Source organism: Anomaloglossus baeobatrachus, chromosome 4 (genome assembly GCF_048569485.1).
Source record: "Anomaloglossus baeobatrachus isolate aAnoBae1 chromosome 4, aAnoBae1.hap1, whole genome shotgun sequence".
In the NCBI taxonomy this organism is placed as follows: Eukaryota; Metazoa; Chordata; class Amphibia; order Anura; family Aromobatidae; genus Anomaloglossus; species Anomaloglossus baeobatrachus.
Genome location: NC_134356.1, coordinates 230061335 through 230085374, shown reverse-complemented (window position 1 = coordinate 230085374; position 24040 = coordinate 230061335). Strand labels below are relative to the sequence as shown.

Below are 24040 nucleotides of genomic sequence, written 5' to 3'. Positions count from 1 at the left end.
CGCTGTCACTGCTGGCCAATCCGCTCCTTCCATGTACGGCGCCGAGCGCTAGGAGCGTGGCTGGCTGTGATTGGCTGACGTGCCCGGCGTTCTCCTCACAATGGGTGAACGCGGATTTCAGGGACTGGTTTAAAAAAAATAAAAAGGGACGGGAAGCGAGTGGTGGGAGGAGCCACTGTGCAAGGCATAGGGGGAGTGTCGGCCAGAAGCATTTCCGGGGCAGCAGTAGTGGCGTTTACCATAGTTACATGGCTGCCATGGTTGCTATGGGGATAGGGCGCTTGCCCGTGTGTGACTGGAGCCACAAGTGGCAGAAGAGGGACGAAGCAGCCGTGAGCTATGCAATACGCCGGTAATGCTGCATAGACATGACAGTGTATGAGGGGCCCTAATACAGTACTGAGGGGCCACCATGGTAAGCGGTGTTTATCTGCCACTGCCGGCACGAAATGTAGCTTGTATGGTGTGATGTGCCCCTGAGCGTCCAATCATTAGCCCCAGATGCCCCGCAGTGATCCCCAGATGCCCCGCAGTGATCCCCAGCCAGATGCCCCGCAGTGGTCCCCAGATGCCCCGCAGTGGTCCCCAGATGCCCCGCAGTGATCCCCAGCCAGATGCCCTGCAGTGGTCCCCAGATGCCCAGCAGTGATCCCCAGCCAGATGCCCCGCAGTGATCCCCAGATGCCCCGCAGTGGTCCCCAGATGCCCCGCAGTGGTCCCCAGATGCCCCGCAGTGGTCCCCAGATGCCCCGCAGTGATCCCCAGCCAGATGCCCCGCAGTGGTCCCCAGATGCCCCGCAGTGGTCCCCAGATGCCCCTCAGTGGTCCCCAGCCAGATGCCCTGCAATCGTCCCCGGCCGGATGCCCCTCAGTGGTCCCCGGCCAGATGCCCCCCAGTGATTCCCAGATGTCCCCCAGTGGTCCCCAGATGCCCCGCAGTGGTCCCCAGATGCCCCGCAGTGGTCCCCAGATGCCCCGCAGTGGTCCCCAGATGCCCCGCAGTGGTACTCAGATGCCTAGCTCTCGGTAATTCCCAGATGCCCCGCAGCGGTCCCCAGATGCCCCACAGTGGTACTCAGATGCCTCGCTCGCAGATATTCCCAGATGCCCCACAGTGGTCAGCTCCCATTATATAGCGAGCAGAGGCAGTAACAACACCCCCGACACCAGGGCTGTATTTTGCCTTCATGCTGCCCTAGGCACTTTAAGTGGTCGCGCCCCTTAGTGACAACGTAACACTATGAGTTTTCGCACACGAGATCTGTTTAAGGCAGATCTACTCTGTAAAACACTTGAAAAAGTATCAATGAGAAACGAAGGGCACTACCCCCCCCCCACCAATGGGGATCACCACGGGCACATAAAAACATAGCACGAGTATAAAATATTCCCACCACACCGTCCCCACTTATATACTGTGACTGTGACACTGCCCCAAATAAACTACACACTGCCCTCCCTTATAAATTATACCCACCACACCTTCCTCAATTATGAAATATGATCTGCACATTGACATCACATCATGCTGCCCCCTCCTCACAATGTCCCATGCATGCTGCCCCCTCCTCACAATGTCCCATGCATGCTGCCCCCTCCTCACAGTGTCCATGCATGCTGCCCCCTCCTCACAATGTCTCATGCATGCTGCCCCCTCCTCACAATGTCCCATGCATGCTGCCCCCTCCTCACAATGTCCCATGCATGCTGCCCCTCCTCCCAATGTCCCATGCATGCTGCCCCCTCCTCACAATGTCCCATGCATGCTGCCCCCTCCTCACAATGTCCCATGCATGCTGCCCCCTCCTCACAGTGTCCATGCATGCTGCCCCCTCCTCACAATGTCTCATGCATGCTGCCCCCTCCTCACAGTGTCCATGCATGCTGCCCCCTCCTCACAGTGTCCATGCATGCTGCCCACTCCTCACAATGTCCCATGCATGTTGCCCCCTCCTCTCAATGTCCCATGCATGCTGCCCCCTCCTCACAGTGTCTCATGCATGCTGCCCCCTCCTCACAGTGTCCCATGCATGCTGCCCCCTCCTCACAATGTCCCATGCATGCTGCCCCCTCCTCACAATGTCCCATGCATGCTGCCCCCTCCTCACAGTGTCCCATGCATGCTGCCCCCTCCTCACAATGTCCCATGCATGCTGCCCCCTCCTCACAATGTCCCATGCATGCTGCCCCCTCCTCTCATTGTCCCATGCATGCTGCCCCCTCCTCACAATGTCCCATGCATGCTTCCCCCTCCTCACAGTGTCCCATGCATGCTGCCCCCTCCTCACAATGTCCCATGCATGCTGCCCCCTCCTCACAATGTCCCATGCATGCTGCCCCCTCCTCTCATTGTCCCATGCATGCTGCCCCCTCCTCACAATGTCCCATGCATGCTGCCCCCTCCTCACAACGTCCCATGCATGCTGCCCCCTCCCCCCAATGTCCCATGCATGCTGCCCCTTCCTCACAGTGTCCCATGCATGCTGCCCCCTCCTCACAATGTCCCATGCATGCTGCCCCCTCCTCACAGTGTCCCATGCATGCTGCCCCCTCCTCACAATGTCCCATGCATGCTGCCCCCTCCTCACAATGTCCCATGCATGCTGCCTCCTCCTCACAATGTCCCATGCATTCTGCCCCCTCCTCCCAATGTCCCATGCATGCTGCCCCCTCCTCACAGTGTCCCATGCATGCTGCCCCCTCCTCACAGTGTCCCATGCATGCTGCCCCCTCCTCACAGTGTCCCATGCATGCTGCCCCCTCCTCACAGTGTCCCATGCATGCTGCTCCCTCCTCACAATGTCCCATGCATGCTGTCCCCCCTCACAATGTCCCATGCATGCTGCCCCTCCTCCCAATGTCCCATGCATGCTGCTCCCTCCTCACAATGTCCCATGCGTGCTGCCTCCTCCTCACAATGTCCCATGCATGCTGTCCCCTCCTCACAATGTCCCATGCATGCTGCCCCCTCCTCACAGTGTCCCATGCATGCTGCCCCCTCCTCACAGTGTCCCATGCATGCTGCCCCCTCCTCACAATGTCCCATGCATGCTGCCCCCTCCTCACAATGTCCCATGCATGCTGCCCCCTCCTCACAATGTCCCATGCATGCTGCCCCCTCCTCTCATTGTCCCATGCATGCTGCCCCCTCCTCACAATGTCCCATGCATGCTGCCCCCTCCTCACAACGTCCCATGCATGCTGCCCCCTCCCCCCAATGTCCCATGCATGCTGCCCCTTCCTCACAGTGTCCCATGCATGCTGCCCCCTCCTCACAACGTCCCATGCATGCTGCCCCCTCCCCCCAATGTCCCATGCATGCTGCCCCTTCCTCACAGTGTCCCATGCATGCTGCCCCCTCCTCACAATGTCCCATGCATGCTGCCCCCTCCTCACAGTGTCCCATGCATGCTGCCCCCTCCTCACAATGTCCCATGCATGCTGCCCCTCCTCACAATGTCCCATGCATGCTGCCTCCTCCTCACAACGTCCCATGCATGCTGCCCCCTCCCCCCAATGTCCCATGCATGCTGCCCCTCCTCCCAATGTCCCATGCATGCTGCTCCCTCCTCACAATGTCCCATGCGTGCTGCCTCCTCCTCACAATGTCCCATGCATGCTGTCCCCTCCTCACAATGTCCCATGCATGCTGTCCCCTCCTCACAATGTCCCATGCATGCTGCCCCCTCCTCACAGTGTCCCATGCATGCTGCCCCCTCCTCACAATGTCCCATGCATGCTGCCCCCTCCTCACAATGTCCCATGCATGCTGCCCCCTCCTCACAATGTCCCATGCATGCTGCCCCCTCCTCTCATTGTCCCATGCATGCTGCCCCCTCCTCACAATGTCCCATGCATGCTTCCCCCTCCTCACAACGTCCCATGCATGCTGCCCCCTCCCCCCAATGTCCCATGCATGCTGCCCCTTCCTCACAGTGTCCCATGCATGCTGCCCCCTCCTCACAACGTCCCATGCATGCTGCCCCCTCCCCCCAATGTCCCATGCATGCTGCCCCTTCCTCACAGTGTCCCATGCATGCTGCCCCCTCCTCACAGTGTCCCATGCATGCTGCCCCCTCCTCACAGTGTCCCATGCATGCTGCCCCCTCCTCACAGTGTCCCATGCATGCTGCTCCCTCCTCACAATGTCCCATGCATGCTGTCCCCCCTCACAATGTCCCATGCATGCTGCCCCTCCTCCCAATGTCCCATGCATGCTGCTCCCTCCTCACAATGTCCCATGCGTGCTGCCTCCTCCTCACAATGTCCCATGCATGCTGTTCCCTCCTCACAACGTCCCATGCATGCTGTCCCCTCCTCACAAGGTCCCATGCATGCTGCCCCCTCCTCACAGTGTCCCATGCATGCTGCCCCCTCCTCACAATGTCCCATGCATGCTGCCCCCTCCTCACAATGTCCCATGCATGCTGCCCCCTCCTCACAATGTCCCATGCATGCTGCCCCCTCCTCTCATTGTCCCATGCATGCTGCCCCCTCCTCACAATGTCCCATGCATGCTGCCCCCTCCTCACAACGTCCCATGCATGCTGCCCCCTCCGCCCAATGTCCCATGCATGCTGCCCCTCCTCCCAATGTCCCATGCATGCTGCCCCCTCCCCCCAATGTCCCATGCATGCTGCCCCTTCCTCACAATGTCCCATGCATGCTGCCCCCTCCTCACAGTGTCCCATGCATGCTGCCCCCTCCTCACAATGTCCCATGCATGCTGCCCCCTCCTCACAATGTCCCATGCATGCTGCCTCCTCCTCACAACGTCCCATGCATGCTGCCCCCTCCCCCCAATGTCCCATGCATGCTGCCCCTTCCTCACAGTGTCCCATGCATGCTGCCCCCTCCTCACAATGTCCCATGCATGCTGCCCCCTCCTCACAGTGTCCCATGCATGCTGCCCCCTCCTCACAGTGTCCCATGCATGCTGCCCCCTCCTCACAATGTCCCATGCATGCTGCCCCCTCCTCCCAATGTCCCATGCATGCTGCCCCCTCCTCACAGTGTCCCATGCATGCTGCCCCCTCCTCTCATTGTCCCATGCATGCTGCCCCCTCCTCACAATGTCCCATGCATGCTGCCCCCTCCTCACAACGTCCCATGCATGCTGCCCCCTCCCCCCAATGTCCCATGCATGCTGCCCCTTCCTCACAGTGTCCCATGCATGCTGCCCCCTCCTCACAATGTCCCATGCATGCTGCCCCCTCCTCACAGTGTCCCATGCATGCTGCCCCCTCCTCACAATGTCCCATGCATGCTGCCCCCTCCTCACAATGTCCCATGCATGCTGCCTCCTCCTCACAATGTCCCATGCATTCTGCCCCCTCCCCCCAATGTCCCATGCATGCTGCCCCCTCCTCACAGTGTCCCATGCATGCTGCCCCTCCTCACAATGTCCCATGCATGCTGCCCCCTCCTCCCAATGTCCCATGCATGCTGCCCCCTCCTCACAGTGTCCCATGCATGCTGCCCCCTCCTCACAGTGTCCCATGCATGCTGCCCCCTCCTCACAGTGTCCCATGCATGCTGCCCCCTCCTCACAGTGTCCCATGCATGCTGCTCCCTCCTCACAATGTCCCATGCATGCTGTCCCCCCTCACAATGTCCCATGCATGCTGCCCCTCCTCCCAATGTCCCATGCATGCTGCTCCCTCCTCACAATGTCCCATGCGTGCTGCCTCCTCCTCACAATGTCCCATGCATGCTGTCCCCTCCTCACAAGGTCCCATGCATGCTGCCCCCTCCTCACAGTGTCCCATGCATGCTGCCCCCTCCTCACAATGTCCCATGCATGCTGCCCCCTCCTCACAATGTCCCATGCATGCTGCCCCCTCCTCACAATGTCCCATGCATGCTGCCCCCTCCTCTCATTGTCCCATGCATGCTGCCCCCTCCTCACAATGTCCCATGCATGCTGCCCCCTCCTCTCAACGTCCCATGCATGCTGCCCCCTCCTCACAACGTCCCATGCATGCTGCCCCCTCCTCACAACGTCCCATGCATGCTGCCCCCTCCCCCCAATGTCCCATGCATGCTGCCCCTCCTCCCAATGTCCCATGCATGCTGCCCCTCCTCCCAATGTCCCATGCATGCTGCCCCCTCCTCACAATGTCCCATGCATGCTGCCCCCTCCTCACAGTGTCCCATGCATGCTGCCCCCTCCTCACAGTGTCCCATGCATGCTGCTCCCTCCTCACAGTGTCCCATGCATGCTGCCCCCTCCTCACAGTGTCCCATGCATGCTGCTCCCCCCTCACAATGTCCCATGCATGCTGTCCCCCCTCACAATGTCCCATGCATGCTGTCCCCCCTCAAAATGTCCCATGCATGCTGCCCCTCCTCACAATGTCCCATGCATGCTGCTCCCTCCTCACAATGTCCCATGCGTGCTGCCTCCTCCTCACAATGTCCCATGCGTGCTGCCCCCTCGTCACAATGTCCCATGCATGCTGCCCCCTCCTCACAATGTCCCATGCGTGCTTCCTCCTCCTCACAATGTCCCATGCATGCTGCCCCCTCCTCACAATCTTCCATGCATGCTGCCCCCTCCTCACAATGTCCCATGCATGCTGCCCCCTCCTCACAATGTCCCATACATCCATGCATGCTGCCCCCTCCTCACAGTGTCCCATGCATGCTGCCCCCTCCTCAAAATGTCCCATGCATGCTGCCCCCTCCTCACAATGTCCCATGCATGCTGCCCCCTCCTCACAGTGTCTCATGCATGCTGCCCCCTCCTCAAAATGTCCCATGCATGCTGCCCCCACCTCACAGTGTCCCATGCATGCTGCCCCCTCCTCAAAATGTCCCATGCATGCTGCCCCCTCCTCACAGTGTCCCATGCATGCTGCCCCCTCCTCAAAATGTCCCATGCATGCTGCCCCCTCCTCACAATGTCCCATGCATGCTTCCCCCTCCTCACACTGTCCCATGCATGCTTCCCCCTCCTCACAGTGTCCCATGCATGCTGCTCCCTCCTCACAATGTCCCATGCATGCTGCTCCCTCCTCACAATGTCCCATGCATGCTGCCCCTCTTCACAATGTCCCATGCATGCTGCCCCTCCTCACAATGTCCCATGCATGCTGCCCCTCCTCACAATGTCCCATGCATGCTGCTCCCTCCTCACAGTTTCCCATGCATGCTGTTCCCTCCTCACAATGTCCCATGCATGCTGCTCCCTCCTCACAATGTCCCATACATCCATGCATGCTGCCCCCTCCTCACAGTGTCCCATGCATGCTGCCCCCTCCTCAAAATGTCCCATGCATGCTGCCCCCTCCTCAAAATGTCCCATACATGCTGCCCCCTCCTCACAATGTCCCATGCATGATGCCCCCTACTCACAGTGTCCCATGCATGCTGCCCCCTCCTCAAAATGTCCCATGCATGCTGCCCCCTCCTCACAGTGTCCCATGCATGCTGCCCCCTCCTCAAAATGTCCCATGCATGCTGCCCCCTCCTCACAATGTCCCATGCATGCTTCCCCCTCCTCACACTGTCCCATGCATGCTTCCCCCTCCTCACAGTGTCCCATGCATGCTGCTCCCTCCTCACAATGTCCCATGCATGCTGCCCCTCCTCACAATGTCCCATGCATGCTGCCCCTCCTCACAATGTCCCATGCATGCTGCTCCCTCCTCACAGTTTCCCATGCATGCTGTTTCCTCCTCACAATGTCCCATGCATGCTGCTCCCTCCTCACAATGTCCCATACATCCATGCATGCTGCCCCCTCCTCACAGTGTCCCATGCATGCTGCCCCCTCCTCAAAATGTCCCATGCATGCTGCCCCCTCCTCACAATGTCCCATGCATGCTGCCCCCTACTCACAGTGTCCCATGCATGCTGCCCCCTCCTCAAAATGTCCCATGCATGCTGCCCCCTCCTCACAGTGTCCCATGCATGCTGCCCCCTCCTCAAAATGTCCCATGCATGCTGCCCCCTCCTCACAGTGTCCCATGCATGCTGCCCCCTCCTCAAAATGTCCCATGCATGCTGCCCCCTCCTCACAATGTCCCATGCATGCTTCCCCCTCCTCACACTGTCCCATGCATGCTTCCCCCTCCTCACACTGTCCCATGCATGCTTCCCCCTCCTCACAGTGTCCCATGCATGCTTCCCCCTCCTCACAGTGTCCCATGCATGCTGCTCCCTCCTCACAATGTCCCATGCATGCTGCCCCTCCTCACAATGTCCCATGCATGCTGCTCCCTCCTCACAATGTCCCATGCATGCTGTCCCCCCTCACAATGTCCCATGCATGCTGCTCCCTCCTCACAATGTCCCATGCATGCTGTCCCCCCTCACAATGTCCCATGCATGCTGCTCCCTCCTCACAGTTTCCCATGCATGCTGCCCCCTCCTGACAATGTCCCATGCATGCTGCCCCCTCCTCACAATCTTCCATGCATGCTGCCCCCTCCTCACAATGTCCCATGCATGCTGCCCCCTCCTCACAATGTCCCATACATCCATGCATGCTGCCCCCTTCTCACAGTGTCCCATGCATGCTGCCCCCTCCTCACAATGTCCCATGCATGCTGCCCCCTACTCACAGTGTCCCATGCATGCTGCCCCCTCCTCAAAATGTCCCATGCATGCTTCCCCCTCCTCACACTGTCCCATGCATGCTTCCCCCTCCTCACAGTGTCCCATGCATGCTGCTCCCTCCTCACAGTGTCCCATGCATGCTGCTCCCTCCTCACAATGTCCCATGCATGCTGCCCCTCCTCACAATGTCCCATGCATGCTGCTCCCTCCTCACAGTTTCCCATGCATGCTGTTCCCTCCTCACAATGTCCCATGCATGCTGCTCCCTCCTCACAATGTCCCATGCATGCTGCCCCTCTCCATGAGCTCCTAATGCTGCCTTCCTCTTTTCCATAATGGAACCTCCATGCTGCCCCATTCATCATACTAAGACCACCACACTAACGCTTATGCTGAGACACCCCACTCCCACACACACACTACCCCACTCTTGATATTGTCTCCCCTACATTGCTCCACTCCATACTGAGCCCACACATGCTGCCCCTTCTCCATAATGAGCTCCCAATGCTGCCCCCCTCTCATTCTGAGTCCTTACATTCCCCCCCCCCCCCATCGATTTTGTCATTGCACTATCCCTCAACCCTTGTCCTCTGTCTCTTGGATTGGTTCCTCTCTCCCATTCCCCCAGCAGCAGCCGCTCTCCCCCACCTTCACCAGCAGCCTCTCCCCCAGCATCAGCCTCTATCCCCCCAGCCCCCCCAGCATCAGCCTCTCTCCCCCCAGCCTCCCCCAGCACCAGCCTCCCCCAGCATCAGCCTCTCTCCTCCCAGCCTCCCCCAGCATCAGCCTCCCCCAGCATCAGCCTCCCCCCTCCTAGCCGCCCCCAGCATCAGCCTCTCTCCTCCCAGCCTCTACCAGCATCAGCCTCCCTCAGCATCAGCCTCTCTCTCCGAGCCTCCCGCAGCATCAGCCTCTCCCAGCATCAGCCTCCCTCAGCATCAGCCTCTTTCCTCCCAGCCTCCCCCAGCATCAGCCTCCCTCCTCCCAGCCTCTCCCAGCATCAGCCTCTCTCCTCCCAGCCTCCCCCAGCATCAGCCTCCCTCCTCCCAGCCTCCCCCAGCACCAGCCTCCCCCAGCATTAGCCTCTCTCCTCCCAGCATCCCCCAGCATCAGCCTCTCTCCTCCCAAACTCTCCCAGCATCAGCCTCCCTCAGCATCAGCCTCTCTCCTCCCAGCCTCCCCCAGCATCAGCCTCCCTCAGCATCAGCCTCCCTCCTCCCAGCCTCCCCCAGCATCAGCCTCCCTCCTCCCAGCCTCCCCCAGCACCAGCCTCCCTCCTCCCAGCCTCCCCCAGCATCAGCCTCCCCCAGCATCAGCCTCTCGCCTCCCAGCCTCCCCCAGCATCAACCTTCCTCCTCCCAGCCTCCCCCAGCGTCAGCCTCCCCCCTCCCAGCCTTCCGCAACATCAGCCTCCCCCCTCCCAGCCTCCCCCAGCATCAGACTCTCTCCTCCCACCCCATACGCAGATCTCCAGTCTGCATTAGAGACACCCCCACGCTCCTTATGAATCATTGGACACAGCACAGAGGAAGAAGCTGATTGGCACGCCTGTGACCCCGGAAGTGCAGGCGCCGGCAGTTCTGGGGTCAATCAGCTCTCTGTGCCTGGCCGCCCCAGTTTGTCTGCATTCGCGTCTCAATTGACGCGGATACAAATAAATAAAGGTGCGCCTCTCCCCCCTCCCCCCTCCGAAAATACAGCGGATTTAATGAATGTGTAAAAAAAAATAATTTTTTTTTTTACTGCTAGAAGGTGCCGCCCCCCTGCATCCTGCCGCCCCAGGCACAGGCTACGGGTGCCTAATGGTAAATACGGGCCTGCCCGACACTGACTAATAGTGGGCTCATCACTCATGCATTGTTGAACCAGCTGTCAGTCAGTGCAGGTTGTATGGTTAAGCCATCACTCACTATATACTGAACAGTGACTGAAGCTGCACCTCTATGACTGAAAGCCTGAGGCTGCTAGGAGCAATAAAGAGAATTTCTTCCCAGTAGCAAGGCCTTCAGTGCAACTGCTGCATGCATTATTTTATTTTTGCATACAAAAATCTCTACATACAGAACTAACAGCAGCAACACACTGATGTGTATTTGGAAGATGACCCTGAAAGCGGCCAGGTTCACTTTCCTTGTTTCTGTGCTGCAGCCCTCCTGTTACCAATGACAGATTCTTCATATTATCTAGCAGCTACGTACTCGAGACTCCAGAATACAATGGAAAACTATCCACACTTTTTAAACTTTTGGCTTTTTTTTCCATATTACAATCTTTATTATAAATGACAAATGGAAATCTTGCAATTTTTATACTGGCCACTGGGTCTTCTTTAGACTTTACCTTCCTGTTGTTTTAGGAAACAACACATGTACATAGCCACAATGAACAGACTGACCATATTTTTGTATTGGAGTGTCTATTGAGTCTGCACATAGGTCATTGTGAAGGTGGGGGAGCAGGGTCAGCTGTGACATTGTGAAGGTGGGGGAGCAGGGTCAGCTGTGACATTGTGAAGGTGGAGGAGCAGGGTCAGCTGTGACATTGTGAAGGTGGAGGAGCAGGGTCAGCTGTGACATTGTGAAGGTGGAGGAGCAGGGTCAGCTGTGACATTGTGAAGGTGGAGGAGCAGGGTCAGCTGTGACATTGTGAAGGTGGGGGAGCAGGGTCAGCTGTGACATTGTGAAGGTGGGGGAGCAGGGTCAGCTGTGACATTGTGAAGGTGGGGGAGCAGGGTCAGCTGTGACATTGTGAAGGTGGAGGAGCAGGGTCAGCTGTGACATTGTGAAGGTGGAGGAGCAGGGTCAGCTGTGACATTGTGAAGGTGGAGGAGCAGGGTCAGCTGTGACATTGTGAAGGTGGAGGAGCAGGGTCAGCTGTGACATTGTGAAGGTGGAGGAGCAGGGTCAGCTGTGACATTGTGAAGGTGAGGGAGCAGGGTCAGCTGTGACATTGTGAAGGTGGGGGAGCAGGGTCAGCTGTGACATTGTGAAGGTGGGGGAGCAGGGTCAGCTGTGACATTGTGAAGGTGGAGGAGCAGGGTCAGCTGTGACTTTGTGAAGGTGGGGGAGCAGGGTCAGCTGTGACATTGTGAAGGTGGAGGAGCAGGGTCAGCTGTGACATTGTGAAGATGGAGGAGCAGGGTCAGCTGTGACATTGTGAAGGTGGGGGAGCAGGGTCAGCTGTGACATTGTGAAGGTGGAGGAGCAGGGTCAGCTGTGACATTGTGAAGGTGGGGAAGCAGGGTCAGCTGTGACATTGTGAAGGTGGAGGGAGCAGGGTCAGCTGTGACATTGTGAAGGTGGAGGAGCAGGGTCAGCTGTGACATTGTGAAGGTGGAGGGAGCAGGGTCAGTTGTGACATTGTGAAGGTGGAGGAGCAGGGTCAGCTGTGACATTGTGAAGGTGGAGGGAGCAGGGTCAGTTGTGACATTGTGAAGGTGGGGGAGCAGGGTCAGCTGTGACATTGTGAAGGTGGGGGAGCAGGGTCAGCTGTGACATTGTGAAGGTGGGGGAGCAGGGTCAGCTGTGACATTATGAAGGTGGGGGAGCAGGGTCAGCTGTGACATTGTGAAGGTGGAGGAGCAGGGTCAGCTGTGACATTGTGAAGGTGGAGGAGCAGGGTCAGCTGTGACATTGTGAAGGTGGAGGAGCAGGGTCAGCTGTGACATTGTGAAGGTGGAGGAGCAGGGTCAGCTGTGACATTGTGAAGGTGGAGGAGCAGGGTCAGCTGTGACATTGTGAAGGTGGAGGAGCAGGGTCAGCTGTGACATTGTGAAGGTGAGGGAGCAGGGTCAGCTGTGACATTGTGAAGGTGGGGGAGCAGGGTCAGCTGTGACATTGTGAAGGTGGGGGAGCAGGGTCAGCTGTGACATTGTGAAGGTGGAGGAGCAGGGTCAGCTGTGACATTGTGAAGGTGGAGGAGCAGGGTCAGCTGTGACTTTGTGAAGGTGGAGGAGCAGGGTCAGCTGTGACTTTGTGAAGGTGGGGGAGCAGGGTCAGCTGTGACATTGTGAAGGTGGAGGAGCAGGGTCAGCTGGAGGAGCAGGGTCAGCTGTGACATTGTGAAGATGGAGGAGCAGGGTCAGCTGTGACATTGTGAAGGTGGGGGAGCAGGGTCAGCTGTGACATTGTGAAGGTGGAGGAGCAGGGTCAGCTGTGACATTGTGAAGGTGGAGGAGCAGGGTCAGCTGTGACATTGTGAAGGTGGGGAAGCAGGGTCAGCTGTGACATTGTGAAGGTGGAGGGAGCAGGGTCAGCTGTGACATTGTGAAGGTGGAGGGAGCAGGGTCAGCTGTGACATTGTGAAGGTGGAGGAGCAGGGTCAGCTGTGACATTGTGAAGGTGGAGGGAGCAGGGTCAGTTGTGACATTGTGAAGGTGGAGGAGCAGGGTCAGCTGTGACATTGTGAAGGTGGAGGGAGCAGGGTCAGTTGTGACATTGTGAAGGTGGGGGAGCAGGGTCAGCTGTGACATTGTGAAGGTAGGGGAGCAGGGTCAGCTGTGACATTGTGAATGTTGGATCCTGTTATCAGTTGTGTATAGTGTCTTACCTGTTCTTATAATTCTAATTACTAATTGTATAAAAGCAGGGATTCCATGTAAAGTATACCAAGCTGTCCAGTAAGGGATGCTTCCCAGAAATCAGACTTTTCTGTCCTATATTATGCTGCTCTCAGATTACATAGCATAATGCTGCAGACAGATTCCTTTTAAAATGCTGATTTCTCAGGAATGTAGCAACCAATAGAAGACATTAAAGGGAACCTGTCACCACTTTTTTGGCGTATAAGCTGTGGCCACCACCATCGGGCTCTTGTATACAGCATTCTAACATGCTGTATATAAGAGCCCAGGCCAGGAGTATAATATAAAAAACACTATATAATACTTACCCAACGGTCGCTCGGTGGGCTATATGGGTGTCTCCGTTCTCCGGTGCTGGCACCGCCTCTTTCGGCCATCTTCGTCCTTCTTGTGAAGCCTGTGTGCATGATGCGTGTACGTCATACACACTCGCCGGTCCTGCGCAGGCACACTACAATACTTTGATTTGCCCTGCAGGACCTGAATGCCGGCGAGTGTGGATGACCTCGGACGCGTCATGCACTGCGGCTAGAGCGGGAGAACAAAGATGGCCAAAAGAAGCAGTATCGGACAACGAAGACGCCCATATGGCCAACCGCGCGACCGTTAGGTAAGTATTATAAAGTGTTTTTTATGGTATACCTCCGGCCTAGACTCTTATATATAGCATGTTAGAATGCTGTATATAAGAGCCCGGTGGTGGTCACCGCAACTTATAGGCCAAAATAGTGGTGATAGGTTCCCTTTCAGGTGTTGGTGGATTTAGCTTTGAAAAACCTGTATATATGTTGTTTAGGGTGCTGATTTTACTGACGGATTCCCTCTAAGGCCGGTTTCAGATGCCCATGCTTAATCAGGTACAAGGCACACGCATGGTTATGGACATACTTGTGTCACGCGTATGTCACACGTGTGACATCTGTGTTTGTATACGTGTGACACGTACCAGAGAAAACATGAGTCTTTTAAATAAAAAGATTTTCTATATTCTGTATCCAGCGCTGTTTTGTTTGGTTTGTTCGGCTCTGCTGCCTCCCGCTCCTGACCCCCACTCATTATATTCATTGATTATTCACTGCACTGAGGAGCTGGAAGCCAGAGCATCGCGGGGACAGCGCCGGTACAGCCGAGGACAGCACCACAGGGACAGGTGAGTATGCAGCAAGCAGTGTGTGTGCAGTGACGTCCAGGAGGTCATTGGAGTTCCCAATGAACTCTGATGACAGAGATGACAGCGGGTATCAGGATGGTGACTTCACGGGTTCATCAGAGTTCATTGGGACGTTACTGCACACACACTGCTTGCTGAATGCTCACTTGTCACCGCCGATGGCGATGTTGTCCCCGGTGCTGGCCCCAACGATGTGTCCCCACCACATATACACTGCTGGATACTCATCTGCCCCCACGATGCGGTCCCCGACACTGATGTCACCGCGAAGCTCCGGCTTCCGGGTCCTCAGTGCAGTGAATAATCAATAAATATAATGAGCGGTGGTTGGGAGCAGGAGGCAGCAGAGCCGAAGAAAACCGCGCTGGATATAGAATATAGAAATTCTTTTTACTTCAGAGACACGTGTATTCTCTGCTATGTGTCACACTGATGTCACACGGAGCACATCAGTGTGCGATCCTTGTGACACCTGTGCTGCCGGAGAAAAAACAGACATGTCTGCATGTGTGCGTGCATTGTCATGAGAGGTCACACGGTCCATATGAAAACATGGCCGTGTGAGTAACCATATAGAATAACATGGGTACGTGTGGCATCCGTGTTAAAAACAGATGTTACATATACCTGAAACACGGACGTCTGAAACTGGCCTAAAGGGGGCTTTACACGCTACGATATCGTTAATGTTTGATCGTCGGGGTCACATTGTTAGCGACGCACATCCGGTGTCATTAACAATATCGCAGCGTGTGATACTTACCAGCGACCTTAAGCGACCTCAAAAATGGTGAAAATCGTTCACCATGGAGAGGTCGTCCCAAACTCAAAAATCGGTAAGGGTTGTTTAGCGTCGTGGTTCATCGCTCATGTGGCAGCACACATCGCTATGTGTGTCACCGCATGAGCGAGGAACGTCTCCTTACCTGCCGCCGGCCCCAATGCGGAAGGAAGAGGTGGGCGGGATGTTTACATCACGCTTAGCTCCGCCCCTCCGCTTTGATTGGCCGGCCGCTGTGTGACGTTGCGGTGACGTCGCTGTGATGCCGAACGTCCCTCCCCCTTGAGGGAGGGATTGTTCGGCAGTCACAACGACGACGCCGACCAGGTAAGTACATGTGACGCTACCGTAGCGATAATGTTCGCTACGGCAGCGATCACAAGCAATCGCATGCGCGACGGGGCGGGTACTTACACGCTCGCTATCGCTACAAATTGCTAGTGATATTGGGACAACTTACCCGAAACTGTGTAGCAAAATGACATTGCTGTGTAATCTGTATGATAAATTATTATACAGGGTGGTCCAAAAGTAGGTGGACAGTATGTGTAATAGGGTTATCAAACATGGTGTAACGTGAAACTGACTAAAGGCCGCTTTACACACTACGACATCGCTAAAGCAATGTCGTTGGGGTCACGGAATTTGTGACGCACATCCGGCCGCGTTAGCGATGTTGTTGCGTGTGACACCTATTAGCGATTTTGAATCGTTGCAAAAACGTTCAAAATCACTAATCGGTGACATCCCCCCCCTAATCTCAATTATCGTTGCTGCTGCTTCTACGATGTAGTTTGTCGTTCCTGCGGCAGCACACATCGCTTTGTGTGACACCGCAGGAAAGAGGAACCTCTCCTTACCTGCGTCCCACCAGCAATGAGGAAGGAAGGAGGTGGGTGGGATGTTCGTCCCACTCATCTCCGCCCCTCCGCTTTGATTGGGCGGCCGCTTAGTGACATCGCTGTGACGCCGAATGAACCGCCCCCTTAGAAAGGAGGCGGTTCGCCGGTCACAGCGATGTCTCTATGCAGGTAAGTCTGTGTGATGTGTCCGCGCGATGTTGTTAGCCACGGGCAGCGATATGCCTGTGACGCACAAACGATGGGCTGGGTACGCATGCAAGCGATATCGGTAACGATATCGCAGCGTGTAAAGTACCCCTTAGTTGTCCTCAGCAACCAATAAGATTCCACCTTTCCTTTTCCAAAGAGTCTGTGAAGAATGAAAAGTGGAATCTGATTGGTTGCTAAGGGCGACTGAGTCAGTTTCACTTTACACCATGTTTGATATCCCTATTACACATACTGTCCACCTACTTTTGGACCACCCTGTATAATGCTGCTTTTTTCTTGTGTATCACATGTAGGCTCCTCCAGGCATAGGGTCTATGTTGTCTGTTCTGCACCTCCTACATCTACTCCACTGACCCAAAGGCAGAGTAATGCGGGTGTCACATGGTACGATCTATTGTGCAATCGCACGAGCGATTGTACCCGCCCCCGTCGTTTGTGCGTCACGGGCAATTAGTTACCCGTGGCGCACAAAGTCATTAAACCCCCGTCACACACACCTGCTGAGTGACCTCGCTGTGGGCGGCGAACATCCACTTCCTGAAGGGGGAGGGACGTTCGGCGTCACAGCGACGTCACACAGCGCCCGCCCAATAGAAGCGGAGGGGCGGAGATAAGCGGGACACACATCCTGCCCTACTCCTTACTTCACCATAGCTGGCGGGAGCCGCGGGCCGCAGGTAAGCTGTGTTCATCGTTCCCGGGGTGTCATACGGAGCAATGTGTGCTGCCCCGGGTACGGTGAACAGCCAGCGCAAAGAAAAATATGCGATTTTTTTAAAAATGAGCGACGTGTCAAAGATAAACAATTTGCACACAAGATTTGCAAACGTTTTGCGTCACTCGTAGGTGTCACACGGGACGATGTCGGAAATGATGCCGGATGTGCGTCACAAAAACCGTGACCCCCGGCGATGCATCGCCCGATAGATCGTCTCGTGTGACGCCCGCATTAGGCTGGAAAACAATTGCAGACCATATCAAATTTGTCATTTTATTCCACCTTCTATTTTTTATTATTTACAGAAGATGTTTAGCTCATCCCCCACCAAATGTGCAGTAGGTAGCAGAAGATGGCAATAGTCCTTTGGAAACGCCTTATATCTGTTCCCCACAGTATGAATGTTAAGCCTTATTTTTATTTTTTTTACTGTTTTTTTAGGCAATGAAGAAAGAAGAATATGAAACATTGTTTCCAAAGCCACAGTTACCGTACATTTGAATCAATCATCTCCGTCATAAGCACATACAATGCCATCACATACTGCAAAGAACGATCATCGGTACTATTTCACCAGCCGGCCACCCATCCGTCCATATGTGTGCTCAACACCAAGAGATTTTATAGAGGAGAGAACTTATTTGGCTGAAACCATATTCCCAGAGCTTGATCACTTCTGTTTTACCCGAGGGACTTCATTTAAACCTGTGGATCTCAAGTGGCAAACAGAAAAAAGATCTGAAAATGTAGATTTCGCGTCTCACGTACATCATCATATAACACAGCAACAATTAAAGTTGAGTTTGGATTATATTAATAGTTCTTCCCCCTTTCTTATATGCATACTTGGTCATACCTATGGAGAATTTGTACAAGAGAGCCAGATCGGAGCATCCACTGGTTCTGCTGGTCTATCGGAAGTAGAGAAGAACCTTCTTGTGGCAGCTAATGGGGGCTACCCATGGGTAGTAGAGGGAACTAACAAGACATGCAGTGTTACAGAACTAGAGGTTATTCAAGCTTTACTTTTACAAGACCATAAGTCTCAATACTTTTACTTCAGAGACTATCAGTATGTAGAAGACAAGTTACAGCAGGCTAATGAGAATGACAAGGCCAGGATTTTATCGTCTTTTTCAAGTGAAAACGAAGAGGAAGAATTAAGAATATGGGAACTTAAAGCCAGCATTGTGGACAGAGGATTACCTGTAAGGTTTTTTAAGACAAAAGAAGAATTTGGGACTTTGGTTCTTAAAGATTGGGGTGATGTAATTGAGAAACTATATCCCCTCAGCACCACACCTGTAAATATAGGTCAGTCCAATTCATATTTCATATGCAAGATATGTAAAATAATATTTTACTCTTGTTTCATAAGTAGTGACGTGTCAAACGTTTTGATCTGTGGGTGTCTGGGTGTAGAGACTCCTACCGATCACTAAAATGAAGGAGCAGAAGCTCCCCTTCATCTATGAGTTCACGGTGGTAAACCAGAATAGCTATAGCCAGGCTTATAGAAGTCTGTTAACATTGCAACAGTAAGGATTTCAAGAAGTGTAGAAAATCCAGCAACCGACCTTTTTTTTTTTAAAATGTATATAAATCTTTATTCAAAAATATTCCATAAAAATATTTGGCAGCACAGAAAATCCAGAGAAAAAAAGGCGGGGGGGGGGGGGGGGGGGGACAGAAACAAACGCGTTTAGGATGCTATTCCAAACAATGAATAAGGAAGAGCATCTGAAATGCGTTTGTTTCTGTCCCTCCCTTCCCCCCCCTTTTTTTCCTCTGGATTTCTTATGCTATTAAATATTTTTATGGAATTTTTTGAATACAGATTTAGTTACATTTTTAAAGAAGGTCAGTTGCTGGATTTTCTACACTTCTTGAAATTCTTACTGTTGGCAATACGGTGTCCGTGCGGTGGTCTTTTGGTGGGAAAGGTGAGCTGAATTTTCTCCCTTCTGTTAACATTGCAGTGATAGCGATAGTAACCCCGAGCACAGGAAAGTGACAAGAAACTAAAGAGCTGACTAACTAAGCTGAACTAAGTGGCTTCTAATTAGGTAGAGTTAAACAACAAGAGTTGAAAGCAAGTTGGGGGTGCAGCCCTCCTAGTACTGAGACTGAACAGCTGATTGCGTCTCACTTTGCTGTGTATTTTATCTGGGACACAGCTAACCACTTGCCACCATCCATATTGGAGTTCTGACATGACACAAGTCAGGTATTGATAATGTTTTTAACTTCAGTAGGTTAGGGACTGTCTCAGATGGGTACACCGTGACGAGGTGAGACAGCTTTTTACCTTTTTGCAAAAATGTATACACTAAGTACCCTGTTATTAAGCACTTGCAATTTATTTATTTATATTCAGGGTATTTTTCATACAATTTTTCTCCTTGGTTTTTTCTAGTCTTAAGGCTGCAATTCACATGCTTAATGTTGCATGTTTACTGAACATTGTTTCAGCTCAGGTTTTTTTTTTTTTGTGTTAAGAGTTGAAAGCAGTAGTAAAGTCCCATAAGTACTCATAGAATCATAGAACGGTAGAGATGGAATGGACCTCCTGGGTCATCTAGTCCAACCCCTGCTCAAAGCAGGATTCATTAAATCATCCCAGACAGATGTCCATCCAACCTCTTTTTAAAGACTTCCATTGAAGGAGAACTCACCACCTCTCGTGGCAGCCTGTTCCACTCGTTGATCACTCTTACTGTCAAAAAGTTTTTTCTAATATCTAATCTGTGTCTCCTCCCCATTAGTTTCATCCCATTGCTTCTAGTCTTTCCTTGTGAAAATGAGAATAAAACTGATCCCTCTACAGTGTGATAGACTTTAAGATATTTGTAGACAGCTATTAGGTCTCCTCTAAGGGGTACTTTGCATGCTGCGACATCGCTAGCAGAAGATAGCGATGCCGAGCGTGATAGTACCCGCCCCCTTCGCACATGCGATATCTTGTGATAGCTGCCGTAGCGAACATTATCGCTACGGCAGCTTCACACGCACTTACCTGCCCTACGACGTCGCTCTGGCCGGCGACCCGCCTCCTTCCTAAGGGGGGGTCGTATGGCGTCACAGCGACGTCACACGGCAGGCGGCCAATAGAAGCGGAGGGACAGAGATGAGCGGGACGTAACATCCCGCCCACCTCCTTCTTCCGCATTGGCGGTGGAGGCAGGTAAGGAGAAGTTCCTCGCTCCTGCGGCTTCATACACACCGATGTATGCTGCCGCAGGAACGAGGAACAACATCGTGTCTCCTATTGGTGCGACATTATAGAAATGTCCGACACCACACAGATCACCGATTTACGACACTTTTGCGATCGTTTATCGGTGCATCTAGGCTTTACACATTGCGACGTCGTTACCGGCACCGGATGTGCGTCACTTTCGATTTGACCCCGACGATATCGCAGTAGAGATGTCGCAACGTGCAAAGTACCCCTTAGTCTTCTCTTTTGCAAGCTAAACAATCCTAAATCCTGTAACCGTTCCTCATAGGACATGGCTTACTCTATTTCTCTCTAATTTTTATGATTCTTTGCTGTTTTATGTCAATTAGATAATGGATCGCAAAATTAGGGGGATTAAAATAAAAAGGGTTGCTAGAAAAAGAAGGCCACTCCTGGTTCTGTGAATCCAATGAAAATTGCCACGTTGCGTGATGATGCAAGGGAGTCTGTCTCAGAAATGACAACTCTACTCATCCTAACAGCCTAAGAACAGTTCATGTAGTAGCCGTTAGGATGGTAATGTAGGTAGGAGAAGACAGTTAGTGGTTCTAGAAGATTTTATAATTTGGAATGTGAATAGAATAGTTTGTTGCCAAGACCAACTCTTGCAAATAGTGTGCTGTCTTGCTGATTTAAGGATTCAGCATGTGGAAGATCGGGAAGATAAATTACTTGGATGGGGTTGTTGGTGATGATCCACCTTTCTTGGTCACTGGGGACAACAGACAGAATAAGTGGTAAGGGGACAATCTTTAGGAATAATTTTAGAGTATTAGGCTGCAAACTAAAGGGAAGGACCACCAAAGTAGTATTCTCTAGAATACTGCCTCTTCCATGCACATCTGAGGAAAGACAGCGAGAGCTTAGGGAGCTATGATATTGATGGCCTATCCTTATTTGTATGAAATCCTCATTAACACTGTTTTACTCAAAGAATTCATTTAAAACTTTTTGATCTCAAGTGACAAACCGAAAGGGTGGATTTCTGTCATTGACGTCTTCCCATATTAGGAGATTTGTGACAGGTTTTTGCCCTGAGTCTCACATAGCCTTGTGAGACTCTGGAGATTAAATGTGTTTTCCTTTCTTTTGGTGTATTAATGGTTATTGTCAGTTTTGTTGCCTGCAGCTTTTGGCAGTCTGTCAGGTGTGATCACGCCTACCACCTTCAAATAGTGGCAATACCCATCAACCTTTGCTGTTGATAGAATCCACTCTGTCTTGGCTGCCTAGGTGGAAGGAGCTGCTGGAGTTTTGACTTGAGCCCATCCATCTGTAGATTCTGAGTCTGGCTGCAGCCGTGGAGTTTGTGTTGGTATCCTTTTTCCCCCTGTTTGTCTTCCTACCCTTCATGCTATATTAGTGCAGTGGTGGGACTAGTGTTCCTAATCGGCCAGCTCACTAGCCAGGGTTAACTGCAGGGCTTGCTAGGGTTCAAGGTATCCTGCTCGCCGACAGGTTAAAAGAACCTGTATAGGGCTGTATAAGAAGTGTAGAATACAGCTGCAGGTGAGTGCAGGAGGTGTCCCTTCTTCCCTCTCCTTAGTACCAGGGCCCACCGTTGTTAAAGTGTCCCCCCTTTGTATGTGGTGTTTTTGTAGTGCGCCAGACGTCCGTAGGTCTGGTCGCAACTGTCACGCCGTGTAATTGGAGTTCTCCCACTCCGAGCATGACAAATTCAGTATTCTTGTACATCATCATATAACACAGCAATACAGTTAAGTTTGGATTACATTAAAGGGATTATCCAGGACTGTTTTTGCGTACAGGGCTATGAATTAAGAGGCAGGAAGTTGCCTGTTGTCTACCTTGTTGACTGTTTCTGCCATCTCAGACCAGTCACTCACCGCTCCTTCTGACAATTCCCCTGATTCTGACGTCACTGACAGAACAGCATCTTCTCTTCCACTCTACTCTGTTGATGTCATGTTCATGTGGATTGATAGCTGGCTCCCTGCTACCTATCAGCTTGATGTCAGCAGGGACACACCATCAACAAAGCAGTCCTAAAGAGAAGGTGCTGCTCTGTTGTGATATGAAGCAGAGGAATCGCCATCAGCGATTATCCCGAGCAGAACAGGCTGGTAGTTAGCAACTTTCTGCTTGTTAGTTCTTAGCTCCATACACAAAAATAACGCCTTAAAAACCCATTACGTCAACAGATAGAAGGAAATTGTGCCGATGGGAACAGCAGAGCTCCATCACATGGCTCAGTGGCCTCTCACAGGTACTGCACATCAGCCTCTATTCATTTCAGGAGGCAATGAGAACTATTCACCATGAGAACTATTAACTTGTGGACAGTCTACCTGGTCATAGTAGGAACTGTCGGAGGTTTAAAAAGGCTTAAATACATTTATAGAAGAAAATAGCATAAATAATTATTTAAATGTATAAAATGATTGTTCTGATTATTGATCCAGTCCATCAATAGGCTGGAAAACGGAACTTTTAGAGTAGATTGTTTCATGCATTATGTCTTTTCCTATACCCCGTCCCTTTATTGACTCCTCTCCCTTGGTTGATCTTGATGTACATGTTTTTTTTTCAGTTGTATTATGTAATTGCTAGCAGTGGTCATGGTGAATCAGAAAAAGAAAGTCCGTGCTAATACCAATAATAAGCTTAGGAGTAAAAGGCAAACTGGGATTGGCAGCTGCTCGCCACGGTGCACTTCGTATATATGATAATTGAAGGGTCCATGCAGATACATTGACATCACATTCACAGATGTAATTAGGGTGAAGAGCTAATAACCCTAAAGGGATTTTCTGGTTTTCTACACAAACATATTAGAAATTATGTGATAATCAATATGACACTGACAACTTCCACAAGTTCGTTCTTCAACGTTTTTGTGAAAATTTAACTAGTTTTTCCTCTAGTACGAATGAATATACACTGTGTGCAGAATTATTAGGCAAATGAGTATTTTGATCCCATGATACTTTTTATACATGTTGTCCTACTCCAAGCTGTATAGGTTTGAGAGCCAACTATCAATTAAGTAAATCAGGTGATGTACATGTCTGTAATGAGGAGGGGTGTGGTATAATGACATCAACACAACACCCTATATAAGATGTGCTGAATTATTAGGCAACTTCCTTTCCTTTAGCAAAATGGGTCAGAAGACAGATTTGACGGGCTCTGAAAAGCCCAAAATTGTGAGATGTCTTGCAGAGGGATGCAGCAGTCTTGAAATTTGCCAAACTGTTGAAGCGTGATCACCGAACAATCAAGCGTTTCATGGCAAATAGCCAACAGGGTCGCAAGAAGCGTGTTGGGCAAAAAAGGTGCAAAATAACTGCCCATGAATTGAGGAAAATCAAGCGTGAAGCTGCCAAGATGCCATTTGCCAGCAGTTTGGCCATATTTCAGAGCTGCAACGTTACTGGAGTAACAAAAAGCACAAGGTGTGCCATACTCAGGGACATGGCCGAGGTAAGGAAGGCTGAAAAACGACCACCTTTGAACAAGAAACATACAGTCATATGAAAAAGTTTGGGCACCCCTATTAATGTTAACCTTTTTTCTTTATAACAATTTGGATTTTTGCAACAGCTATTTCAGTTTCATATATCTAATATCTGATGTACTGAGTAATATTTCTGGATTGAAATGAGGTTTATTGTACTAACAGAAAATGTGCAATCCGCATTTAAACAAAATTTGACCGGTGCAAAAGTATGGGCACCCTTATCAATTTCTTGATTTGAACACTCCTAACTACTTTTTACTGACTTACTAAAGCACTAATTTGGTTTTGTAACCTCATTGAGCTTTGAACTTCATAGGCAGGTATATCCAATCATGAGAAAAGGTATTTAAGGTGGCCACTTGCAAGTTGTTCTCCTATTTGAATCTCCTATGAAGAGTGGCATCATGGGCTCCTCAAAACAACTCTCA

The 24040-nt window shown here is 52.1% G+C and overlaps 1 protein-coding gene across 4 annotated transcripts in view; it reads left to right on the top strand.

Annotated features, from left to right (window-relative positions):
* The first annotated feature begins 161 nt into the window (after positions 1 to 161).
* LOC142303401 (putative tetratricopeptide repeat protein 41) overlaps positions 162 to 24040 on the top strand; it is a 118560-nt gene continuing 94681 nt past the window's right edge. For 3 of the 4 annotated variants that reach the window (XM_075344721.1, XM_075344722.1, XM_075344719.1), the window contains exons 1-2: positions 162 to 415; positions 17332 to 18204. In XM_075344721.1, the coding sequence (XP_075200836.1) occupies positions 17421 to 18204 (784 nt within the window). In that variant the 5' untranslated portion in view covers positions 162 to 415; positions 17332 to 17420. The remainder of the gene's footprint in view (positions 416 to 17331; positions 18205 to 24040) is intronic. The other variant, XM_075344720.1, reaches the window with a different exon arrangement.